Consider the following 22073-nt stretch of genomic DNA (forward strand, 5'->3'; position numbering starts at 1 on the left):
TTTAAGAATACAAAATTTATCCCTACCACAAGTATGGATCCGTTTCTGGGATAACTCTGCAGCAATTTGAAGAGTTCATAACATTAAAAGTAAAGAGAAAAGCTTCCCCAATTGAAAGTACCTGAACATTTCATGCACAAACTGTGAATTGATCTGTCCTGAAATCTTGACAGACTTAGGTGTAACTCTTTCAGCCTTAGCAGCAGCTCTGCTCCAACTAATCTAGATTTATAGGGCCACAGAACCTCTCCTTTACCCCAGACCTGAGTGACAATAAGTATCTACAGATGCCAATCAAAGCTTGCCTGGATGAAGAGAGGAATAAAAGCTAGAGGAAAATGGTGGGAAGTTTGTGGATGGCTTCATAACCAAACTGGGCAGTATTGTAAAGGATGCCTTTTCCTCTGGATCTGTTCTTGGGTGCAAGTTGCAAACATAGGCAAGAAATAAACTTGCCTTATACTGAAAGCTCTATAGAAGTGAAAGAACTCAACTCCTTGGGAAAAAATGGACACAAAATATTGTGTAGGTAATATGGCAAATCCTTGTACCTCTTTTAGTTCTTCTAGTATTTTTTCAAACTTCTTTTGCTAAAATATTACAGAAGAGGCAAAAACACTTTCTTCTACTCAGTTTAGGACGTTCAACAAAATTGAAATTCTGCTACATTATTTGAATATAATTTAAGAAAACAGTAACTGTTTGCATTGCAGAATGGGAGTGCTGGGACATGCCAATAAACATGAGATTACTTTAAACCTTTATGACATTATTGTATAAAACAAGATTAACATCACTACAGATCAGCTACAAAAGAAGTTCAGGGAATACATTAAACACAATTGTGTAATAACAGTATGATAAAAAAACAACATTCAGGAAAACAACTGAAACTTTCATAAATGTTTGTTTTTTTCCTTAAAGGAACAATTCTGAATAAAACTTTAACCCTCATAAGATACTCTTTTTTCATGCAGTCAGCACAAATCTGTGTGGGAGACTTCTGGATCTGTAGTTAACTTATTTTTTATAGCATCATATTCCTCCCAAATAAATTGCATACAAACATCATAATAATTATTTTAAGCATTAAAAATCTGCTTATACTGGAGTGCTAATTTTTCATCTGTAACTATGCTTCTACCTTAAGGTAAATCCAAAACAGAAAAAGAAGAGAATGAGAATAGTCATGACTCATTCAATGTAACTATTTTGGCTCCCTTACTCTACGGGTGATTTCAAGGCACTTTGTTTTTCTATTAAGTATATTAGAAACTGACAAGCTTTGTTTTAGCAGGGCTGTCATTCTCCTTAATCACTCCTAATCTTAATCCTTCCTGGACCTAGTGTTTAAAAATTGGATACAACCACCCTTGAGAAAGACCTCTGTTACCTGTGCTGTCACCTTTCTCATGAATCCACCAGTTTTGACTCTGGTTTCATTATTAGGATTGAGGAAAGATTTGTCATTTTGTATTAGTGATCTCATAAAGAATGGTGAAAAGTACAATATAAAGTGAAAAACTCAGTTACAAATTAAGAAATCAAACCTGCCTTCTTATTGCCATCACATTTAGGTTCAGCTTTTTTGTCTTTCATGACTCCAAATTGCTTAAACGAAGCATTTGAGCAAGAGGCCTTTCCCCTCTTGTTCACAAATACCAACCAACTATGGTGAATGTGGAGCACTTCAGATCCTGGTTTGACTAAAAACAGTATTTCTGAATATTGAAGGACTGAAAGAAAAGTGGGGTTTAAGGCAATTTGGAGCTCAGAGTTGAAGAGATATTCACAAGGGATAAGCAGTGGGGCAATGTTTCTCCAGTGGGTGATTCACAGCTCTGATAAATGAAGCTAAGAAATCCTTTCCCTCATGCTCCAGTTCTGCAGTGATTGCAACAGGAGTCTAGGGAGATTAGCTTTAGTAAACTAAACTGGACTTTGTGAATACTTTCCTTTCCATGAAGGAAAATATTGTCCAAACTATTACTTCTGTTAATGCTAAATTAAAAATAAATAAATAAATAAATCATTTTTTAAATGGTAAAGGCTCTGAAGTGAATGTAAAAAATTCCATCCATATGAATCTTCTCTGTTTCTGCTTCCTCTAAATACTTAAAATATTGGCCCAGTCTAACTGCACTATTTCGTTCAGGACGGAAAGAGCTACACTGTACATAGGACTAGGGAGTAAAATAAAGCTGTCATCATGTTTTAATTTATTTACAGAAAGAGGAGCTTGAGACAGAATGTTTGTTTGTCATCAAGTTTTCCTTTGCTGTATGTGAAATGAACCTTCATACTTCCAGTTGGGTTTCTTTCATCGCCGTCGAGTCTCTGTGTGCAGAGATGGTGTACATCCTGTGGGGAGGAGAAAGTACAACAATCATTTTGTTCATACCAAGCTGACAACTAAGTTTCTAATTCTGGGAAGTGATTTTTCCAGATCATTTTTTTTCATTGCACAGGCCTAGGAAGGCCAGCTTGCATTCAGTGTGAGGGATTAGGTGAAACCTCCTTCCTCTTTCAGAGTGATAACATGGAGGATAAATACAAATCCAGCCTTCAGAGTTTCACTGAAGACCACATTGGATTTGTATCCCATTTGCCTGAAACTGCAGGTGGGTTTTTGATAAACTATAAATTGTGTCAGACACTTAAAACATAGATAAACTACATGTTTTGCAGATGAGATAAATCTGAGTGTAAAATCACGGAATAATCTGCAAAGGGAATCTGTGGAAGCTTGAGATATTGACTCATTCCACAAAAAATACATCCAAAATCCTGGAATTGGCAAGGAAATAATATGAATGATAAAATGGGCCTTCATTCCTCTAATAAGTACATCCTGAGGCACATTTATTCTAGGCTTTTAAAGGAAATTACTGGAATTCTATGGATTCACAGTCACTCATATGTTGTAGGGCATTTGTAGCCTATTTATCAGTTTACACTTGTTGTTCAGGTGCAGAAATAAGATACTTGTCTGTATAAGACAGAACCAGAAGCATTTTTCCTATAAGTGGACAATTAGTGTTTCCAGGAACTCCACTGCTTGTCAGCACAGATTTTGCCATCTAGTTGTAAATAGAAATGGGGGCTTCTTAAGGGCACCTTATTGCACTTTGATTTTTAGTTTGGGTTTCTTTTTGTGTAAGTGGTACCTTCAGGGTGATTATGAAACTACTGTCTCTCCCTGCTAATTCTGTGGCTGAAAGGCATATTATTATAATTATAAGGAATTAAGACAATTGTATCCCTTTCACTTTACTGGCAATGGAGGTCATCAACACTTTCTAGAGGTGATCCATGATGACATGGAAGAAAAGGAATAGGAGGGTAGAACTGATCAAAGTCCACTAAAACCAATTTAACTTTTTTCCAACTGTATCAATGGAATTGCAGATGGATCTAATAGTAAGAACCATCTCCTTCCTACTCTTCTTACACCTAGAGTTAATTTAGAAACATCCACTGCAAGAAAGACCTTGAACCAGTCATCGTCAAAAACAAGAAATAAGATTCAAAGAGCTGTGACTCTTAGTAGATCTTATTTTAGTACATTTTTGGGACATTGTGTTTTTAAAGTTATCCTACTTTTGAAAGAAGAAATGACCTTGATTTCTTTGAAGAGCTCTTCTTCTGCAGCGTCTTCAACCCCCCTGCCCGGCAGCAGGCAAACTTACAGTCGATGACCTGGTAAATAATTGGGTTGTACATGGCTGCTGACTTTGCAAGTAAAGTTGGTACCACTGAAAACTGGATGGGGACGGAATCTGGCTCTCCAAAGGCTGACCACACAGACACCACGGCGTAGGGGATCCAGGCAAGGAGGAACCCCGCGCAGATCAACATTGCCACCTGGTGAGAGGAAGAGAGAGAAGAGAACAAGTGCTTAACCCGGCAGAGTTAGACACTTGGCAGCACAACACAGAGCTGGGCAGAATGCAAAGGAACGTGTCTCAGAATGGAAAATAAAAACCATAACTCGCTTCAGAGAACTTAGCAATCTGAACAAAAGCTGCCAGGCGTTTCCCTTCCCTTTATCTAATGCCTCATTTCTTTGACCTGAAACAGAGCAGCTAATGAGTCTGTTACCACAGACCTTTAAAAATGCTGTAAGGTCTGGCTAAGCATGAGGAGACTAAATGAGATCTCAGAAGATAATTCCTTTACAACAAATTTCAATAATTTAAGGAGGAGAGTCCTTTCAAAACATACAGGGTTTTGTTTTTAAGATAAGATATAAAATAGAGCTGTGAAAGTTTCCAGAAAATCTTTGTAAGATCTTTGAAATGAACAGTTAAACTGGAAACATTTCCAACAGGGCTTCTCTTTAGTGTTGTTCGTTGGTTTTCTTTTCTCTTTTTCTTGCTTATTTGATGAGACTTTTACTGGAAGTCTCTTCCAACCAAATGATCCTCAGATTGTCAAAAAGAAACCCAGACTCTTTTCCATTCCCAAGTGAAACAAGCATGCTCTGGGAAAGCAAAGCAAAACAAAACAAAATTATTAACCACAAGTACTCCAGGTTCTGAGTCTTTTGACATAAGATTTCCAAGTTCATAAAATAAATGTATTTGAAGATGTTTCCAGGACTGATGCTGTCTGAGAGTGGTGAACTCTGAGTGACTCTGTAGGGGAGTATGTTTAGAAGGGTATATTCCTATCTATATCTACTATACCTCCTTCTTCTCTGTCCCCCAGTATATTGCAACAGGGCAAAAACAAAGGAAATTCACAACAGAAGAAGCATCTTTAAGGTGCTCCTTGTGTTCCTCTTGGCATGACTTACATAGGCTGGTGAATCTTCTACAGCTAAGGAACCTGGTTATATTCGAGTACAAGTTCTTATTAGGAGAGATTTCCTGGCAAAATTACCAGTGCCAGCAAAGATCATGGCTGTCACCATTGCCTAACAGAAAATAGAGCCAATCAGAAAGGAAAAACAGGATATAGTTTGAGATTAATTTTATCACTTGAGTACATTTTTATCAGCAGCTCGTAGTTGAACCTAAATGGCAAATTATTTGCATAAGAGCAACTACAATGTCACTGGAGTGACTTTGGTTTATATCTTCATTAACAGAGGAATGTAAACAGAACATTTTATTTCCCTGTTACAATCATTTGTGTTTTATCTGGTTTTCTGTGCAATTCCCCTTTTCAGCTGAAAGCAAAGGGAGTTTAGTGATGGGGAACAAGGCCGTGGGGAGATGATACGACTTGAATCAGGTCACACAGGAAGGCTGTGGAAGAGCTTCACAGTGAATCAGGATTTCAGGGACTCAAGTGTCCTGATAATAAAATTATGTTTCAACTCCTGCCTTTTCCCACCTAGACAGTAATGGAGGAGAAAGCCAGAGGAACCACCTTCAGAGCATCATATGATCACCCAGCATAGGAGAGTAGATAATTGAAGCTCTGCAAGCCTGATTTTACAACCCAACAAAGCAAACTGAGTTACATCTTCCTACCTACCTTGGTCAGCTTCATTTCAAGTATGTGGCTGTTCTGAATCCTGGTATCATAGTGAGCCACTTCTTCGGTGGAAGATTTGACTTTCAAAATTATTTTGACATAGGAAAACACAATCACCGCAGTCGGGAACAGGAGGCAAAAGAAAAGAATACTCAGAATAAAAGCCTGTCCAGCCACTGAAGCTTGTGCCAGCCACCAGTCCAAAGTGCAGGAGGTCCCAAAGGGCTCAGGGGCATAACTCCCCACACCAGCAAAAGGCACTGTGGCCCAGAAGGTAGCATAGGCCCAGATTATTGCCAGACAGATAAATGCATGATGTCTCTTCAGCCAGGTACCTGGAAAGTAATTGAAGAGTTACAACCTCAGGTCCGTATGTATTTGGCACAACTGAAGATATCATTCTACACATGCAATGAGGGTTTGCTTGTCTGTGTGACAACAAGTGCTGTAGGCTTTATTTTGCCTCCTTCCAGGTATCAATAGTCACCTCACTGAGAGGGCTCCACCTGACTTTATTTCAGACCTCTTCTTCAGGCTGTGATGACTTACAACCTAGAAGAGTCCACACAAAAGCAATCCAAACAGCTAGCTCAGCAATGATCATGGGAATCTTGTCTCACAAGTCTGAAAAACACTTTGTGATCTGTAAAGGCAAATTCACAGTGTGATCAGATGAGATGGAGGTTCAATCCAAGTGAAGGACCAAGAGTTTAATTCAGGCTCTCAGTTTTCAGTATGAAGACTCACTAGCTGTAGCTGTATGATGCAGCTTAAGTTATTTCCTATTTCTCTGTCATGTGTTCTTATTCATGTCATATATTGATTAGCTGAAGTTTGATCTCAGGACATTAACCCAAGTGACTGGAAGACAAGGCTTTACAAAGGAAATAACATATCCAAAAATTATTTTCACCTTGTCATTCTTTTCCAGTACAGTAAATCCTATGTGCATATTGTCAGAAATATCTATAGTCAGCATTTTCATGTATGCTTGCCCTTTTTTTTTTTTTATCAAATGCTAATGGCATTTCTGGAGTTGTCGAGTGGAATATTGTCACCCTGCTTGTCTTGCAGGCAACTCTAATGCAGCTAGAAAAAGCTTCAATTTACAAGTTTTCCATCATTACCTGTGTCCAACATGGTGGATTCGGATAAGACTAAGAAGATAAAACTTATGATTTATCCAGAAACTCATACTATTACAGCTTCTTCCACCTTGGAAGCTCTAATCTGAGCTTCTGAAAGCACTAAGAGACTTTCTGCAGCTTTTAGGAATGACTTAAAACAAAACCAAAGCAAAGAAACAACTGTAAACTGGATATGACCAGTGCCCTTTCCTCAGCTGATTTTATATTTCCAGATCACTGAAAGTAAAATGAACTGACTGACAAATCATGTATTTGAGCACAACAGCTGAGAGTCAGGAAGATGATTTGTTGTGTTCAGGTGTGGGAAAAAAAAAAAAGCAATATGATGTGAATTCTAAAAGATAGACTTTTTTTTCACAGTCATTGTCAAATCATAGCCACCTACTACATAAAAAACATAACTACAAAAGCAAGCACACAAAAAAAAAAAACCACAAACAAACAAAAAAATCCAAACCAAAACCAAACAAACAGTTGTTCCTTTTGGTGTAAAATGAAGATGTGGGTATATAGTTGGGTGCTCCAGGGTCCTGATGACTGATTTAGTCTAAGAAAGAAAATAGCTAAGTTAACCACCTAAACTGAGCATATTGCATATGTTTATTGCTCTCCTTCATTTTGCATGGACAACCATGATCAGGTAGCCCTTGAGAAGAAGGATTTAGAAATATTTTGTCTCTGTTGAAGTCAGATGTCATGCAAAGTACCAGAGCACAAAGAATGAATGCAGCCAGCCATGAAATATTTACTTCAGCTCACCAAGTCTGTGAAAAAATTGTCTATAATTTGCATGGCCATTGAATTACTTTGATAAAACTTTCCTAGGAAAAACTGAAATCTTACTTCAAGTGAATGGTGTATTCAAAACCCAGCTAAGGAGACCTTCCCTATGTCATGCAAAGTACCAGAGCACAAAGAATGAATGCAGCCAGCCATGAAATATTTACTTCAGCTCACCAAGTCTGTGAAAAAATTGTCTATAATTTGCATGGCCATTGAATTACTTTGATAAAACTTTCCTAGGAAAAACTGAAATCTTACTTCAAGTGAATGGTGTATTCAAAACCCAGCTAAGGAGACCTTCCCTACACTCACTCACTTTTGAGGAAAAATTATGGAAACCCAGGATCTATAACAGATCTTATTAGCACAGTACCCACAGATTTTAATTAACAGCTTACTCAGCTGTTAGGCAAACCAGCTTACTTATACCTCCTAGCTGCAAACCTTTCTTAAAACTTTGCCTGACTGATATTATATGTCATTATAATGAAATCTATGTCCCTCAAGTCACACGGGCAAGGTATTTGTTGTATGCAAAGTTACCTTGAGTACTCCCTGTAAGTCTAGGGGGTAGTTAGTCCCTTCCAATGCAAGAAAAGCATTTTGTCTAAACTATGACAACATCTTTTAACTGGAAAGAATGAAGCATATAATACATCATATTCAAGAGATACAAGGCACTGATGGATACGGTGATAACAGCTTTCACTGCTAAATTAATTTCATCCTTTCACATCTCCATAATAGAGAGACAATGTCACATTTATTAGGACCTGTAGCACATCCAAAATTTTAGAATGTTTTAAATACTTTGAGGCATATCTTAAAGGAATTTGGGCATTTAATAAGGAATACTTTATGTGTTGGGTTATAAGGACTTTCAAGTTGTGCAATACTTGGATGTTAATGTCAATAGACCTTGATAGACACCAAGTCTAGGAGTGACTACTGAAACTCAGGGCTTAAGGAGACAGTAGTGAGACAGCAGGGAGACAACAGTGAAGTTGTTACATTCAGCAATACAAATTTATCTGGGCTCACTTGGGTCATGCATTTATGCTCCTCACACCTGTGTATTCCTCTCTACATTTAACAAAAAAGTTTTGAAGAGTTTAAGTATTATTTCCATTTAGAAAACTGTACCACTTCATGCAGTTTTTCAGTAGTCATTTAATATAGGGGTTTTTTTCTTACCATAAGATAAGTGGCAGATTTTTAGGTATCTATCCAGGCTGACAGCTGTCATGGTAATAAGGCTTCCACAGCCAAAGAAGAAACCAGCCCATCCGTACCAGCGGCAGCCCATCCATCCAAACACCCAGCGGTGAGAAAAGAAGGAAATGATACTAAAAGGTTTTCCTACAACTTCAAAAAGAGAAAATAATGTCAGCTGACTGATAAAATCCATCACTGATAGATATCAACACTCTTTGCCAGAAAAGCAAGCCCTCCCATTTGCCTAGAGCTTGTAGCAGTACAAATGCCCTGCAGAGGGGAGAGAAGGCTACAAACACAACAGATATGATGACTTCCATGCCCTCTATCCACAGGACTGAGCCTAAGAAAGTTCTAGCTAGATCCCATACCACCTATGCTGTGATAGGATGAGCCCAGCTAGTAGAATGGCTGGAAATAGGTGTTTACTGCAGACCACGTGAACCAGAAGGAGACCCAGACTCGAGCATATGCAAGCTCTTCGCTTTAGGAAGAACTCAGCTCAGTGAACTGGTTCATAAAGAAGGCAAAAATGGTCTTACAAATTGTAATTCCCACAGGGCAACAGATTCACAGGAGTCAAAGACAGAAATCTCCATCTTGTTGTTCTGTAGAAGAATATTTTAGATCAAACCAATACAAAACTAGACATTTTGTTTTCATGTTTAGCAGAAAATTACAACATTTGTACCAAAACAAAATCTTGCAGAAAATGACCTTTTCTCCATCTTCTATGCTAAAAGCCTCATGACTGAAAAATCTTTCAAAATGAGACATTTTTAAATAAGATTCTTTTTCTTCAGCCCCATCTTGTAAGGAAAAGTCTTCCTGAGCCTCAAGGTTGTGCTCAGGTCAGTGTGTTACGTGCTTTTCTCTGAGCAGAACAGATTTAATTTTTCAAGCAAAAGCTGTCCCCAGTGATAAAGATGTGCAAGGCAATCCTGAAATACAGCCAAGTCTAGGGTATATGCTGAGAGTCAGCACCTTTATTCAGATAGACAATTACTAGCTTTAAAAGCACACACAAATGGAAATTTCATTTGCACAAAATCAAATTCCTCTTCAGTGGCACAGGAGAATCAGTGTATGGGATCAATGCAAAAGGAGTTTGATGCAGTTTTGAACGAGTGGCTGGTGCCACCCTGTGGAAATCTCAAGGAAGCAAAGTCATGGCAGGACCTGTTTATGAACAAGATGCCAAAGTGTGTAAAACATGGAGATTTTGGAAAAGGGCCCATCTTTACCCCAATCGGTCCAGCAGACAGGACACATTATGTTTCTTGACTCAGTATCTTCCATTTACAGAAAAAAAAGGGACAAGACGACCAAGTGGGTGAGAGACCTTAACAGAGAAACTAGCACCTTCCTCTTAAGAGGGCTCCCAAACATCCTTCTAAAATAAGACAGACTCTTAGGACACACAGGAGATGGGAATGTCACAGATGATGCAAAAACTCTCCTGTTTTTTTTCTTCACTTCTCAGTGCTGCAAGGTGAAAATTAGTGTCTAAATGGTAGATATGCCCATGACATCACTGGGATTTCTTTGTGTGGCAACAGAGCAGAGCTGTATATACCAACCCCTTTCCTGTGCCGAATTCATCAGTATCTCCTTCAGAAAAACATGTTTACATTCACTGAGGGGCGTTGAGAATTGCTGGAGGTTGAGGGGGTGAGCAGTTCCTTGGCCCTGTGCAGTGGGAGCACAATGAGCTTTGGTTTGGAGAGGCTGAGAGCCATCATTTCATGTCGTTCATTGCTATTTTAGGCATTTGGATGAAGGCAAAAGCATTTGGCCAAGATGAGGGCAGGAAAAGGGTGCCCTGGAGCTGGGGGCAGGGGTGCTGGTGTGTGCAACACACAGGGGACAGATGGCTTTGGGAGCATGGGAACATTCTCTCTTTTATATTGCACTGGGGAGATCCTCTGCTCAGCTGGGTTCCATCAGGCTTTGATACCCATTAGATTGCCTGCCATCCAAAATATCCTTTCCTAAAGGACATCCAGTCCTCCTCCTGAGTTGCACGTAGCCAGAGGCAACTGAATGACACTCATGTCAAGAGCCAAAGGAATGATCTCCAAAGGCTCTTGACTGTGTAGCTTCATGTGGAGCTTTCAAAAAAGCTCATGGCAGGTCATCCAGATTGGGGGCTGAAATAAAAATTCCTTCAGTTGGCTGGTGCTGCTCTTACTCTTTTGGCACAAGTGCTTATTTTCCTGACACAGAGGTAGAAGAGGATGGTCACTAAAGAGAAAATCATTAGTTGGGCAGGCTGATGGTTTCTGGCATTTTACAGTTCTCTCCAGTTATGCCCCTCCCCAATCATATTTGGCTAAACATGTATTTTTGGCACACCTGGATTCCTCCTGCTGCACTCTACAGCAAGAAAATATCATTTTCTCTCAACTGTAATACTGAGTCTTTTTATGCACATGGGAATTGCCTTTAAAGACATTCTGACTGTTGGTGTGAACAGGAGTTTTGCCTGATTGATAAATCCAACCCTTTTTCTCCCTCTGTATTTTTAATTTTTTTCCATCAAGTTGTTCAGGAATGTTGTTTTCTATCTTTCTCTTCTATTTATATGGAAATAACAGAGCAAAAGGCATTTTGGTCTTCCCATGACTTCCAGAGGACTGCCTCTTGCTGCTACCAGTGGGAAAGTAAAATTGGGATAGTAAAAATGAGTGAAAACAAGACATGAAATTACCTGAAATTCCCAGATCACACACTGCTAAATTAACAGTCATTATCTCAGCAGGTCTCAACTTCTTCTTTCGCTTTGTGGACATGAAAATAACATACCCATTTCCCAGGGTTGAAAGAATCCCTATAAAAATGAAAAAAAAAATAAAAAAATAAAAAAATAATCAAATTAGAGTTCTTCTCAAAGCCAGCAATGTCCCATCTTCCTTCTGAAATTCTCTCATATTTTGAGCCTGAACTTGTAATCTCAAGGCTAGACATTTTATTCTGAAACATGATCATCTCATCCTCATTATGCAGTTCATAGAGACATCTGCTGCAGACATCTCCCTCCCACAACAAATGCTGTTTTCCCCTCTGCAGGAGAGCATTGCCCTCACCACCTGAGCCTGCACAGCTACCAACTGAATGCACATCATAGAAATCCCAGAATTCTTCTGCTCTGGCCAACCCCATTTGTCTCACAAACAAGATACAAACAATACAGCCACAAGAATGACATTCAGCTTTCTGTAATCACAAGGACCCAAATCTCTGACCAACCTTAACTTTATGAAACACTATAATCAGAGGTTGGGGGACACATTTCTAAATTAATGTCTTAGATTTTACAATAAAGTTATTTCTATAATAAAGAAAAATTATAAACTATGTCTGATTTTAACTTCCAGTTGTAATTCAAAGCAAGAGGAGGAATCCTGGTTATATGGGCTAACATCTTTTTTGCCATATCACCACAAAAGGACCTGCAGAGTCCAACCCTGCCAGTGGTTAGTCAGCCTTGGAGCTGACCACACTGGTAACAAAAACTATAGAGTTTCCAGTTCCCCTAAATAAAAATGTTTCTTCACCAGCTCCTATTTGAAAGCATTTGAGCCTGGAGTGAATGTTTTGCTGTGGAAGAGCAGGACAGCCCAAAACATCTGTCTGAAGAAGCAAGAGTCACCCCCAAAGGTGAACACCTCAGAGAGATCACAGCCCATGGAGGCCCCATTTTGGAGCAGAGGAGACAAGTAAGAAGGAGGGAGTCACAGAAGAACAAGGAGCAAAGTGTGGCAGAGACCCCATCTTCCTGAATGGCCATTGACTGACCAAAAAGGGACTTGCATGGCAATGAGGGAGAGGAAGTTGGAGTGAAGTTCATCTGGGAAAGGTGGGGGAAAGGTGTTTTCCTGAAGTATTTAGTGTTTGTTAATATTTTTTTTTCCAATACTCAAGTCAGTAATTAAATGGTTTCAGTTAAGTTCCATTCCTCACAATGAGCCTCCTTTGCCCCACAGTTTCCTTCCAGTGACTGATCTCCCTGTCTTTATCTCCAATGTTTTGCTCTTCCTATTCTCTTCCCACCACAGGGGCTGTAACCAGTTGGATACCCTGAGTGCCTTGCCAGGGCCAACCCCCCACACTACTATAAAAAATAATTAATAACAAAAGTCTCTTCATGCTTCCTTCCTTTACATGGCTCTGGCCCTCTGCCCACCCAGCAATGCTGCCCTCTCCAAATATTGTACTTTGAACACCACATAGTTTTCATCAGGGTCTGTTCAGAGGCAAAACCACAGAAATTAAACCTCAGGAGTTACATGGGCATTTCCTCTTGCCCAGCAATGAGATTGTCCCCTTGGCAAGGGTGCCATGACCTCAGAGATCCAAGAAATCCCAACCTGGGGACCTCCATGAGGCAGAAAAAAACAAACAGTTCACTGAGGCTAATACCAGACTATTTCTCAAGAAACATAAGGAACTGTAGAAGCAAAAGATGAAACTCAGGAGAAAAATACTTTGGTATTGATTTTTTAAATTTTTTTTTAGTTATAAATGCAACACTCATCTAACTGGAAGAATTTTTTGTTTTTATACTGACAGCCCTTTCTATATTATTTTTAAAAATCAACAAGACAAAAGCTGGCTTATCATTTAATCTTAGGTTTTCTTAACAAATTTGATTTATCCTTGGTGAATTAAATTTAAAGAACATCTTATTCTTATGGCTTGGAAAATATAATCTGAATTATAAGTAGATGTGGGTACTCATATGAATTATTATTTTCCTTGCAACTAAGTGAGTGAATCTCAATGTTGCTGAGCATTTTTTATATATCTTAATCCTTTTCTTCCTTAATGCCATTTTCCCTCTAGTGACATTTAGGATAGAGTGTGCCAGCATCTACTTCAAAATATTTTTCAAAAGAGCCTGACATTTTCCTGAATCTTTTTCAACTGACTGGGAGTCCAGAGAGATGTCTTCATCAGAGAAGTCTCTCAAGAAATTGCTCATTATTAATAGCAGTATTTCAGGGAGTCCCAGCCCACTGACCTCCGAATCCTACAGTGTCCAGGGATAATTTAAGTTGCCTTTTGTCTATACCTGTTTCTGACAGTTGCTTCTCTGAATTTTTTTTAACTCCTTGGTAATAGAAATGTAATAACCTCCCTAGACCAACCATCTAATGATTAATTTTTCCTACTATTAAGAAGATTTTTCCTAACAACTAGATGAAGTCCTTGCTGCTGAAGGCTCCCAGCTCCATCAGGCACGACAGGCTGTGTGCCTGGGTAGAAAAAGGAGAAAAAAGACTCTTTGGATATAAAATAAGGGCTCTTTTCCACAACCAAACAGTTCAGGGTACAACTGTCCATGACACCCTAACACTGTTATGTATATACACACAAAAAAAGGCAGGGAACTAAAAAAGTTCCACCTGCAGAGAAGGAGCCAACGTGCAGCAAAAGGTCAAAGTATATAAAAGAATAGATCTGAACAAACAAGGCTCCTTCTGTCTGAGGGAAAAGTAAACAGATAGTTCAGGATTTTGTTTTCAATTAGGCTCTTTCATAACATGCTGGGGAAGTGTGCAGCAACAACAGTTTGCAAATCAATAGTTACTTGTCACAGGTTTCCAAAGGAGCTGACAGCCAGCGGGTCTCTGCTCAGGAGTTAGTCACCCTACCTGGTCACACAGTAAATCAATAAAGTCAGTGATGAAAAAGCTAGCAGGGAAAGTGACAAAGTAAAAAGAATTGGTTTCTTACAACCATATGGACTGTTTGTGGTTTGGTTTTTTTTAAAGACACAATTAAAAGAGATTCATGTGGAAGTGAACTAGTTATGCCAAAGGATCACATGTTCTCTGAGAATCTATCACAGATTGGTCAAGACTCCTGAGTTTCTTTAAAGACAAAAAAATGCATTTTTACACTTTAAAGCTGCAATACTTCAGTTATACAACCAGAATGACCCTGAAAGCTTTGCCAAGTTGCCTGGTGAGATCCCAGCCTTGTTCACTCACTGTGCAGCTTCTTCCCCTTTTTGAAATAACTTTTGAACTAACGTGCACCTTGCACCTGGTGCTTTATCAAGCACAAAAAGATGCCCAATAGCAATCCCCTCCTCCTGGCTTCCCACCTTTCTGCAGATCATCCCTCACTCTGCTATCAGGATGTTCACACTGGACATCTTCAAGAAGGGCCAGTATTTCTTGGAAGGGAAGTGCAAAGGGACAGGGGACACCGTTCAATGGCAGAAGGTGACAATGGACAGGTTCAGTCTGAACCACAAGTTACAATAAAAAAAACCATAAACATCCCTTTGCTTGACTTGAATGCTCTAGTTTGATTTTCTATCTTCTGCAAGTTACTCAGTTTACCAAGCAAATCTGCAATACTGCAAGTTACCACAAGACACAACTATGCACATTTTGCTTATTATTTTGGATATTTGGGAGCTGTGATTAACTATGAAGCTGCCAATTACAGCAAATTTAAAATTACAGCAAACCTACAGTAAATACAGCAAATATACCAAGACAACACAGTGTACATTGGAAACATTTAAGGCTACAAGGATTAAGGGACAACATATCATACAGGGAAACGTTAAGACACCTGGGGCTGTTTAGTCTTGATTAGAGAAGACTAAGAGGGGACCTTATTAATATCTATAAATATCTGAAGATGTCAAGAATGGGCCAGTCCCTTTTCAGTGGTGCCCTGTGGTAGGACAAGGGGAGATGGCACCAAGTTGCAACACAGGAAATTCCACATGGTGCCCTGTGGTAGGACGAGGGGAGATGGCACCAGGTTGCAACACTGGAAATTCCACCTCAACATGAGGAAAAACTTATTTACTGTCAGTGTGACAGAGCACTGGGAGACGCTACCCAGGGAGGTTGTGAAGTTTCCTTCTCTGGAGACTTTCCAGACCCATCTGGATGCGTTTCTATGTGACCTATGGGTTCTCTGTTCCTGCTGCAGCAGGGGGGTTGGACTCAATGATCTTCAGAGATCCTTCCCAGCCCCTATGATTCTATGATTCATTTCAGCTACTCAGACATATTTCCTGGGATTAAAGCTTAATTAGCTTAATCGAGTGAAAAAAAGACCCAAGGGGAGTTGTTTTGGACAGTTCAGTGAAGAAATCTGTCTGCATAGCAGCAGGGAAAAAAAATTGTGTGTGAAAAGCTGGGATACATCCAAAATGGTACAAGAATACTGAGAACAGCACAGAGATCCAGCTTCACCTGCCATCTCTGCTGCTCTCAATTCCTTTTTCAAGAAAAACATAAGCAGAAGACAAATGAGAAATAAATGTTACTCCAGGAGGTCTTTGTGAGATCTCCACTGCAGAAAAATTCAGATGACTTGGAGTAGTAGGGGGAAAAGCAGCAAGAAAGAGCAGCAGGGAAGGATGTAAAATAGTGAATGAGAAATATGAAGGTATGACTGAAAGATCTTCATATTTTGTGCAGGACTGATAGAACAAGGGAATGAATTTAAACTGAAATAGATGTCAAGGAATACACCATATAACCCTGTTCTCAGCCTGGTGTTGAGCTGTCCAACCACTGGAGCCCAGTTTGGTGTAATACAAATATATGACCTTGGCTCAGCTTTACTCTGAAAATTGCTGCTGAGCTGTGAGAAGCTGCATGAACTGAAGCCATAAAATAGAAGGAAATGTAAACCATGGAAAGAAGTGCAAATGTTGAGGCAACAGTTAGAAGCTCAGGTACTTGAGAGCAGAAGTATTGACACAACAGGACATAGGTCTGCACACCTCCATAAAGCAAAGGTAAATCATCAAGAAGCACCAGTTTATCCCCAGAAGCAATGGAGACAGCATTTCCCAGCTGAGTAACAACTCCTTGGCATATGAACACTTAATGAAGAAATCAGTCCCAGCTGTCAGCTGGGTGCACTAACTAATAAATAACTGCATTTATTCTGCTTGCAAAGTCGATTTGCACATGGTAAAAGACTCCAAGGAAGGGGACGAGGTTGGGAAGCTGTTAGGCAGAAAATATTGTCCAATATAATCTGTAACTGAGGGCAGCTGATGCCAGAAGCTGAGCAAAATTCAAATGAGCACATCTGAGGATGTTCTCTTTGCTGTGCAGGCACATGAGAGAAGCTTTGAAAACGGGCCACACAACCCATAAGGGCATAAGGGCAAAAGCCCCTTCTGGTCAGGAACAATTAAACTGCAGGACAGTAACCTATCAGTAGAAAAGATCTTCACTTTTTGCTGGAAAGTCTACTGCTAGTCACTTTACCTGGAGCAGCATTGTCTGTTGACACCATATTTCTAATACATCTTCTCCTGGCTCTGCTAGATTTTTCTTCCTAGTATGAAGAAATGTAATTACACATCTAATGCTCAGCAGCTTCTGCTTTTTTTGTGAGGGTCTGCCAAGATGTAGTGACATAGTCATATTTCAAAGACAAATTAAAAAATCATTACCAATTACTGTCAAATAAAACCCAGCTACAATGTCAGCTTCCCTAGAAAGCTTTGATGCAAAAGGGTCTTCCTTCTGGAGATAGTGTGGGAGGTATTCTTCCTGGGAGGAAGTGTTGTGATCTGATGCCATCCCATTCATGTCCAATTCAGTGTCTGAAAAACAAAAGAAGAAAGCTTGCAATAGATCCCATCTGCCAACAAAAAATGCAAAGATATTTTTGTTCATACATAAGATGCATCCTCCTGTCTTCATTTCTGCTTTGCCACCTCCCAGGGTATTTCAGAATCCAATCTAAAATCGTATAAAACATCCTGCCATGATTTGGTTCATGACTTACTTTATCCAAGAATGACATTATTCACAAGGTATTCATCACAGGAATCCACCTGAGCAGTATCTAGGTACCAACATGTTGTGACATTCAAGCCAGGGCTTCTGAACTGCCTTCCTTGAATATCTTAAGGAGCTTTATCTTTCCAGCTAGATGTAAGAGTCACCCAAGACTGAGAAAACAGAAAAAAGAAGCTGGGCAATTGTTTATGTCTGATAGGTTCGTTGCTCAATGTGTTTAATGCTTACTGAGCTTCTTGTCTTTATCTATACACACTGTCCTTGTAAACCCCAGGAACTGGGAATTATCAGTAAGACAGTCCCAGCACTTTCTTCATATCCTGAGGGGCACTATGTCTACAGATGGTAGCTCTGCAAGTTTGTAGTCAAGTGAAAAGTTACATCTGTAAATTCTCCTTACAGTTATTTAGCTGGTGGGTTCTCATGTAAATAGCTTTACATGGCTGTGGTTATAAACACTAATTGGCAGTTACAGTTATGAAGAAGCTGCAGGAATATTAAGCAATAGTCTCATCTATGCAAGCTTGTTGAGTTTTCTTTCCATTTCCTTTTGTGTGGAAATGGGCTATTGAGGTCCAATGTGTTAAGCTCAATAAAGAGAACCCTGATATGGGAAAACCAGAAAAACTATGGGAAAAACATAGAAAATTATGGGAAAACCTTGCAGACATCCATGAAGGTCACCCCTCCAGAAGTAAAGTGGGGAACTCTAACACAGGACAAAAACATTTCTGCAGTGTTTGAGACGACCCAGCCAAGAGCTGTTTGGGACATTCAGTCAGTCCAGTTCTTCTTGCCAGAGCTTGGAAGAGCAGGAGTGGCATTCAAGAACTTAGCACCTGACTCCTAGAGCTTCCACACTTTTTGCTGTGGGATCTGAGACAAGTTGTGAAGCTCTAAACTTTGCCACTCAGAAATCCAAACTTGCAGGGAGGCTAAGAGAGGAGAAAAAAAAAGGTGTCATTATTTTACCCTTTTTCTAACTCTTCTGCATCTGCAAGGCAGATGATATTCCCAATAACAGCCCTTTAAGGCCAGAAACATAGAAGATGACACCTACCTACAAGTAAAGCACCCACAAGCATTTCCCTGCTGTCCCTCTAGCTCTGAAAGAATAAGATCATGGGAACACACTGCCACCCTAGATAGCAGAAGCCAAAAGTTGTCCTAGGCATATGGCTCCAAATAGCACTAAGTCTTTAAAGTTCAGCAGCTTTATTGTTTTCCTTTTATTGTTTGTTTTCCTTTTTTTTGTTCTTACAAAGGAAAAAATAAGCAAAAGCTGATTAATTAAAATAATTTTTAAAAATGAAAATAAAACAAAACAAACAAACAAACAAAAAAAATCCATGACCCCTTAGGTGACTTCATCAGCCCTCTTCTCCTTCCACAGCTATGGAGAGTAAGCATTCCAGCTTGTTCACTGCTTCAGATGGCAAAGCAACTGTTTGGGTTTGGATGAGGTACCAAAGTACAGCAGGTAGGACCTGGGCATGGTCTAAAGAGACTGTCTTGTACCAAAGGGTGGACTAAAGCATGACTCTGGGAGACAAAACCCTCAGACTGATCATTCCCTCCATCCAGTCACAGCCATTTGTTTTGATCCAAATTCTTCCTGGCCTTTAAAAAGGATCCTGATGCCTTTCTGTCCCCCAGCTTGTGTGGTCCCACAGCTCTTCTATCGCTGCAGCGTTTGAACGGTGTGGGGAGCTGAAGTGATGCAAATGGAAAAGTGCATCTGGGACCTATCAACACAATCTGGGTTTGATATTAATAACTATCAAAGTGTTCAAGGACATGTTCCTTTCCTGAGGCACACTAAAATTTCCCACTCCAGTCAATACCAAGTGACTCACAAGGACAATATTTTCCAGTTTACAGGCATGTGAAAAAGAAGAAAGTGGTTTTAAAGAAGAAATTTCATCTTACCTATATATTAAACCCAGACACAAGTCCAGTCACTGGGATCTTTAACCTGCCTCAGAAGGAGTGATGCAGGTGTCCCAAACAAATCACAGTCATGGGGCAGGAGAAAACCTTTACTGATCTGGAGTGCTACGACGTGGCAGATGTTGCAGCTTCACTCAGTGTAAATTGTTCACCTACTTGCAAATGTTTATGTTATGACAGACTAGTTCTTTCTGGCTGTTTTAAAAAAGAAGCCCCTAATCTTGGCTTTAAGCAGAAAGAACACATTATTTCTTGAAAACATGCAACAAAAAGGGAGATTAATGCTTAAATAACTTCCCTGAAGACACGCAAACTTTCCTAGATAATTTAAATTGTGTCTGGCAAAGCAAAGAGATGTTTCAGATATATGAAGCTAAAAAACAACTTTACTTGATTCACAGAAGAAATGTTACAGTGAAATCATACATGATTTTAAAACTAGATTATAGCTTTAAAGGTTTTTATCATCCTGTTTAAATAAGAATTGATTGTACCCCCAAAATGAAGCTCTATTCAAGAATAAAATCTCATTTTTAGAAGGTAAAAAAACCAAAGGGATGTAGTTAACACAGCAGAATAATGATTTCTCTCGTAATTCCAAGTCAAGAAAACCCACATTCCTCATGAACATCTAGTGCACAAATGTTGGGTAAAAAATTAACGAGAGAGAAAACTTTTAAACTATTAGGTAAAGCTGAGCAAATATTGGGGATGTGCACTTTCCCAGATGAATTGTTTCAGGAACCAGGATCTGAACTGCTCACTTTTGTTTTTGTTTATACATGTGCTTTTAAAGGTACCACAGTACTAAATGCCTGGTATGTATCATAAAGGTTCTGATCCACAACCCCTAAAATTTAATGAATCAGGGACAGGAACCCTAAAATGTTATTTTAATATAAATATCAGACATCTGTGCTTGTGCCATTGTCTGCAAGTTCCTATGAACACTTAAAACATATTTGGAAGCTACGAACAGGTGAGGTTGCTAACCAAGATTCAAATGATGCTGCCTTTGATGTTGTTCTGATAAATATTGGCAGATCTTGCAAAATCAAAGTCTTAATCTAAATTAATAAGAAAAAAAAAAAGCCTTTCACCTATGTTAGCCTGCCCAACCTGGATGCATTCAGTTTATGTAGAACAGACAAACAGGCTTAAAGTGGGAAAAGAATTTCTGCAATTTTGCAGGCAAATGAAGGAAATATTATTACAAATCATTCAAACAAAGAGACAAAAAAAAAAAAAAGCATTTCACCTATGTTAGCCTGCCCAACCTGGATGCATTCAGTTTATGTAGAACAGACAAACAGGCTTAAAGTGGGAAAAGAATTTCTGCAATTTTGCAGGCAAATGAAGGAAATATTATTACAAATCATTCAAACAAAGAGACAAAAAAAAAAAAAAGCATTTCACCTATGTTAGCCTGCCCAACCTGGATGCATTCAGTTTATGTAGAACAGACAAACAGGCTTAAAGTGGGAAAAGAATTTCTGCAATTTTGCAGGCAAATGAAGGAAATATTATTACAAATCATTCAAACAAAGAGACAAAAAAAAAAAAAAGCATTTCACCTATGTTAGCCTGCCCAACCTGGATGCATTCAGTTTATGTAGAACAGACAAACAGGCTTAAAGTGGGAAAAGAATTTCTGCAATTTTGCAGGCAAATGAAGGAAATATTATTACAAATCATTCAAACAAAGAGACAAAAAAAAAAAAAAAAAAGCATTTCACCTATGTTAGCCTGCCCAAACTGGATGCATTCAGTTTATGTAGAACAGACAAACAGGCTTAAAGTGGGAAAAGAATTTCTGCAATTTTGCAGGCAAATGAAGGAAATATTATTACAAATCATTCAAACAAAGAGACAAAAAAAAAAAAAAGTTTTGGCTCAGAGACATAAGTTACTCAGTAAGAGAAATGGTGGAATGAGCCATAGGAATCACAGAAACTGTACTAAAATTGGATGCTGCAAAGAGATTCCTCTGTGGAAGTTACTGCTGCAGCAATACTTCTGTGTGAGCACAAGGGATGGAATATTCTATTCAAAGCCATGGACCACAGGAAACTGTCGCTCTAATTTGTAGAAGCAGATGAATTTACCAAGAGATAAATGGTAGAGAGAAACTGAAGACTTCTGTGGGCCCAGTGTCACCTTGTAGAAAGGATGAATAGAGCTCCTTTTAAAAGAATTAACACAGCTAAAGTGTGGGTTGTGTTAGTTAAGAAAATAACTTTCTGCCCTCTCATGCTGTGTTAAAAAACAATGAAGCTAGGAATAATTTTATCTGAGTCAGTAAAAGACAAAAGCTAAGAGGATAATTGTCTATTGTTATCAATAGGAAAAAAATGGAACATTTTAATTATTATTATTTTTTTGTCCAATGACATTCATTTCCCAGAGTCTCCATAGCAAAGTTAGTCAGCTCTCAGTGTCTGCTGGATCCCAATTCACACTGTCAGGTGGGATTTTTATTCTGAAGTTCCCCTGTGTATTTTGTGCAGCCCATCTCATGGAAGGCACAGGCAAAGGTTCCTAGAGGACATTGCCTTGTCCTCCTCCACCCATCCTGGCTGCTACACCAGTATCACCAACCACCAGTGCAACACACCTCGTCACAAGTGCTGCTTCACCCTTTAAATGCCTCCTTCTCAGCACTCATTTTTCTCCAGTATGATTATGACTCTCAAAA

At 39.2% G+C, this 22073-nt stretch overlaps 1 protein-coding gene across 1 annotated transcript; it reads right to left on the reverse strand.

Annotated features, from left to right (window-relative positions):
• Positions 1 to 2264: 2264 nt before the first annotated feature.
• On the reverse strand, positions 2265 to 17231 carry OPN5 (opsin 5). Its single transcript, XM_010002392.1, has 6 exons — positions 17077 to 17231; positions 11341 to 11460; positions 8610 to 8780; positions 5485 to 5819; positions 3620 to 3864; positions 2265 to 2361 (listed from the first exon to the last, which is right to left on the reverse strand). The coding sequence occupies exons 1-6, from the start codon at positions 17213 to 17215 to the stop codon at positions 2298 to 2300; spliced, it is 1074 nt and encodes a 357-aa protein (XP_010000694.1). The 5' UTR covers positions 17216 to 17231; the 3' UTR covers positions 2265 to 2297.
• Between the last annotated feature and the right edge of the window lie 4842 nt (positions 17232 to 22073).

The sequence above is a fragment of the Chaetura pelagica genome, unplaced genomic scaffold (assembly GCF_000747805.2).
Source record: "Chaetura pelagica isolate M959 unplaced genomic scaffold, ChaPel_1.0 scaffold46, whole genome shotgun sequence".
NCBI classification, from domain to species: domain Eukaryota; kingdom Metazoa; phylum Chordata; class Aves; order Apodiformes; family Apodidae; genus Chaetura; species Chaetura pelagica.

What these genes read in the sequence shown, in the direction of transcription:
- OPN5 (XM_010002392.1), bottom strand. Translation starts at nt 17,215, where the DNA reads ATGAATGGGATGGCATCAGATCACAACACTTCCTCCCAGGAAGAATAC. An exon ending in AATCTGCCACTTATCTTATG is followed by an intron (nt 5,820 to 8,609) that starts GTAAGAAAAAAA and finishes ATTACTTTCCAG; the next exon opens with GTACCTGGCTGAAGAGACAT. An exon ending in TTGAAATGAAGCTGACCAAG is followed by an intron (nt 3,865 to 5,484) that starts GTAGGTAGGAAG and finishes TCCTCTCACCAG; the next exon opens with GTGGCAATGTTGATCTGCGC.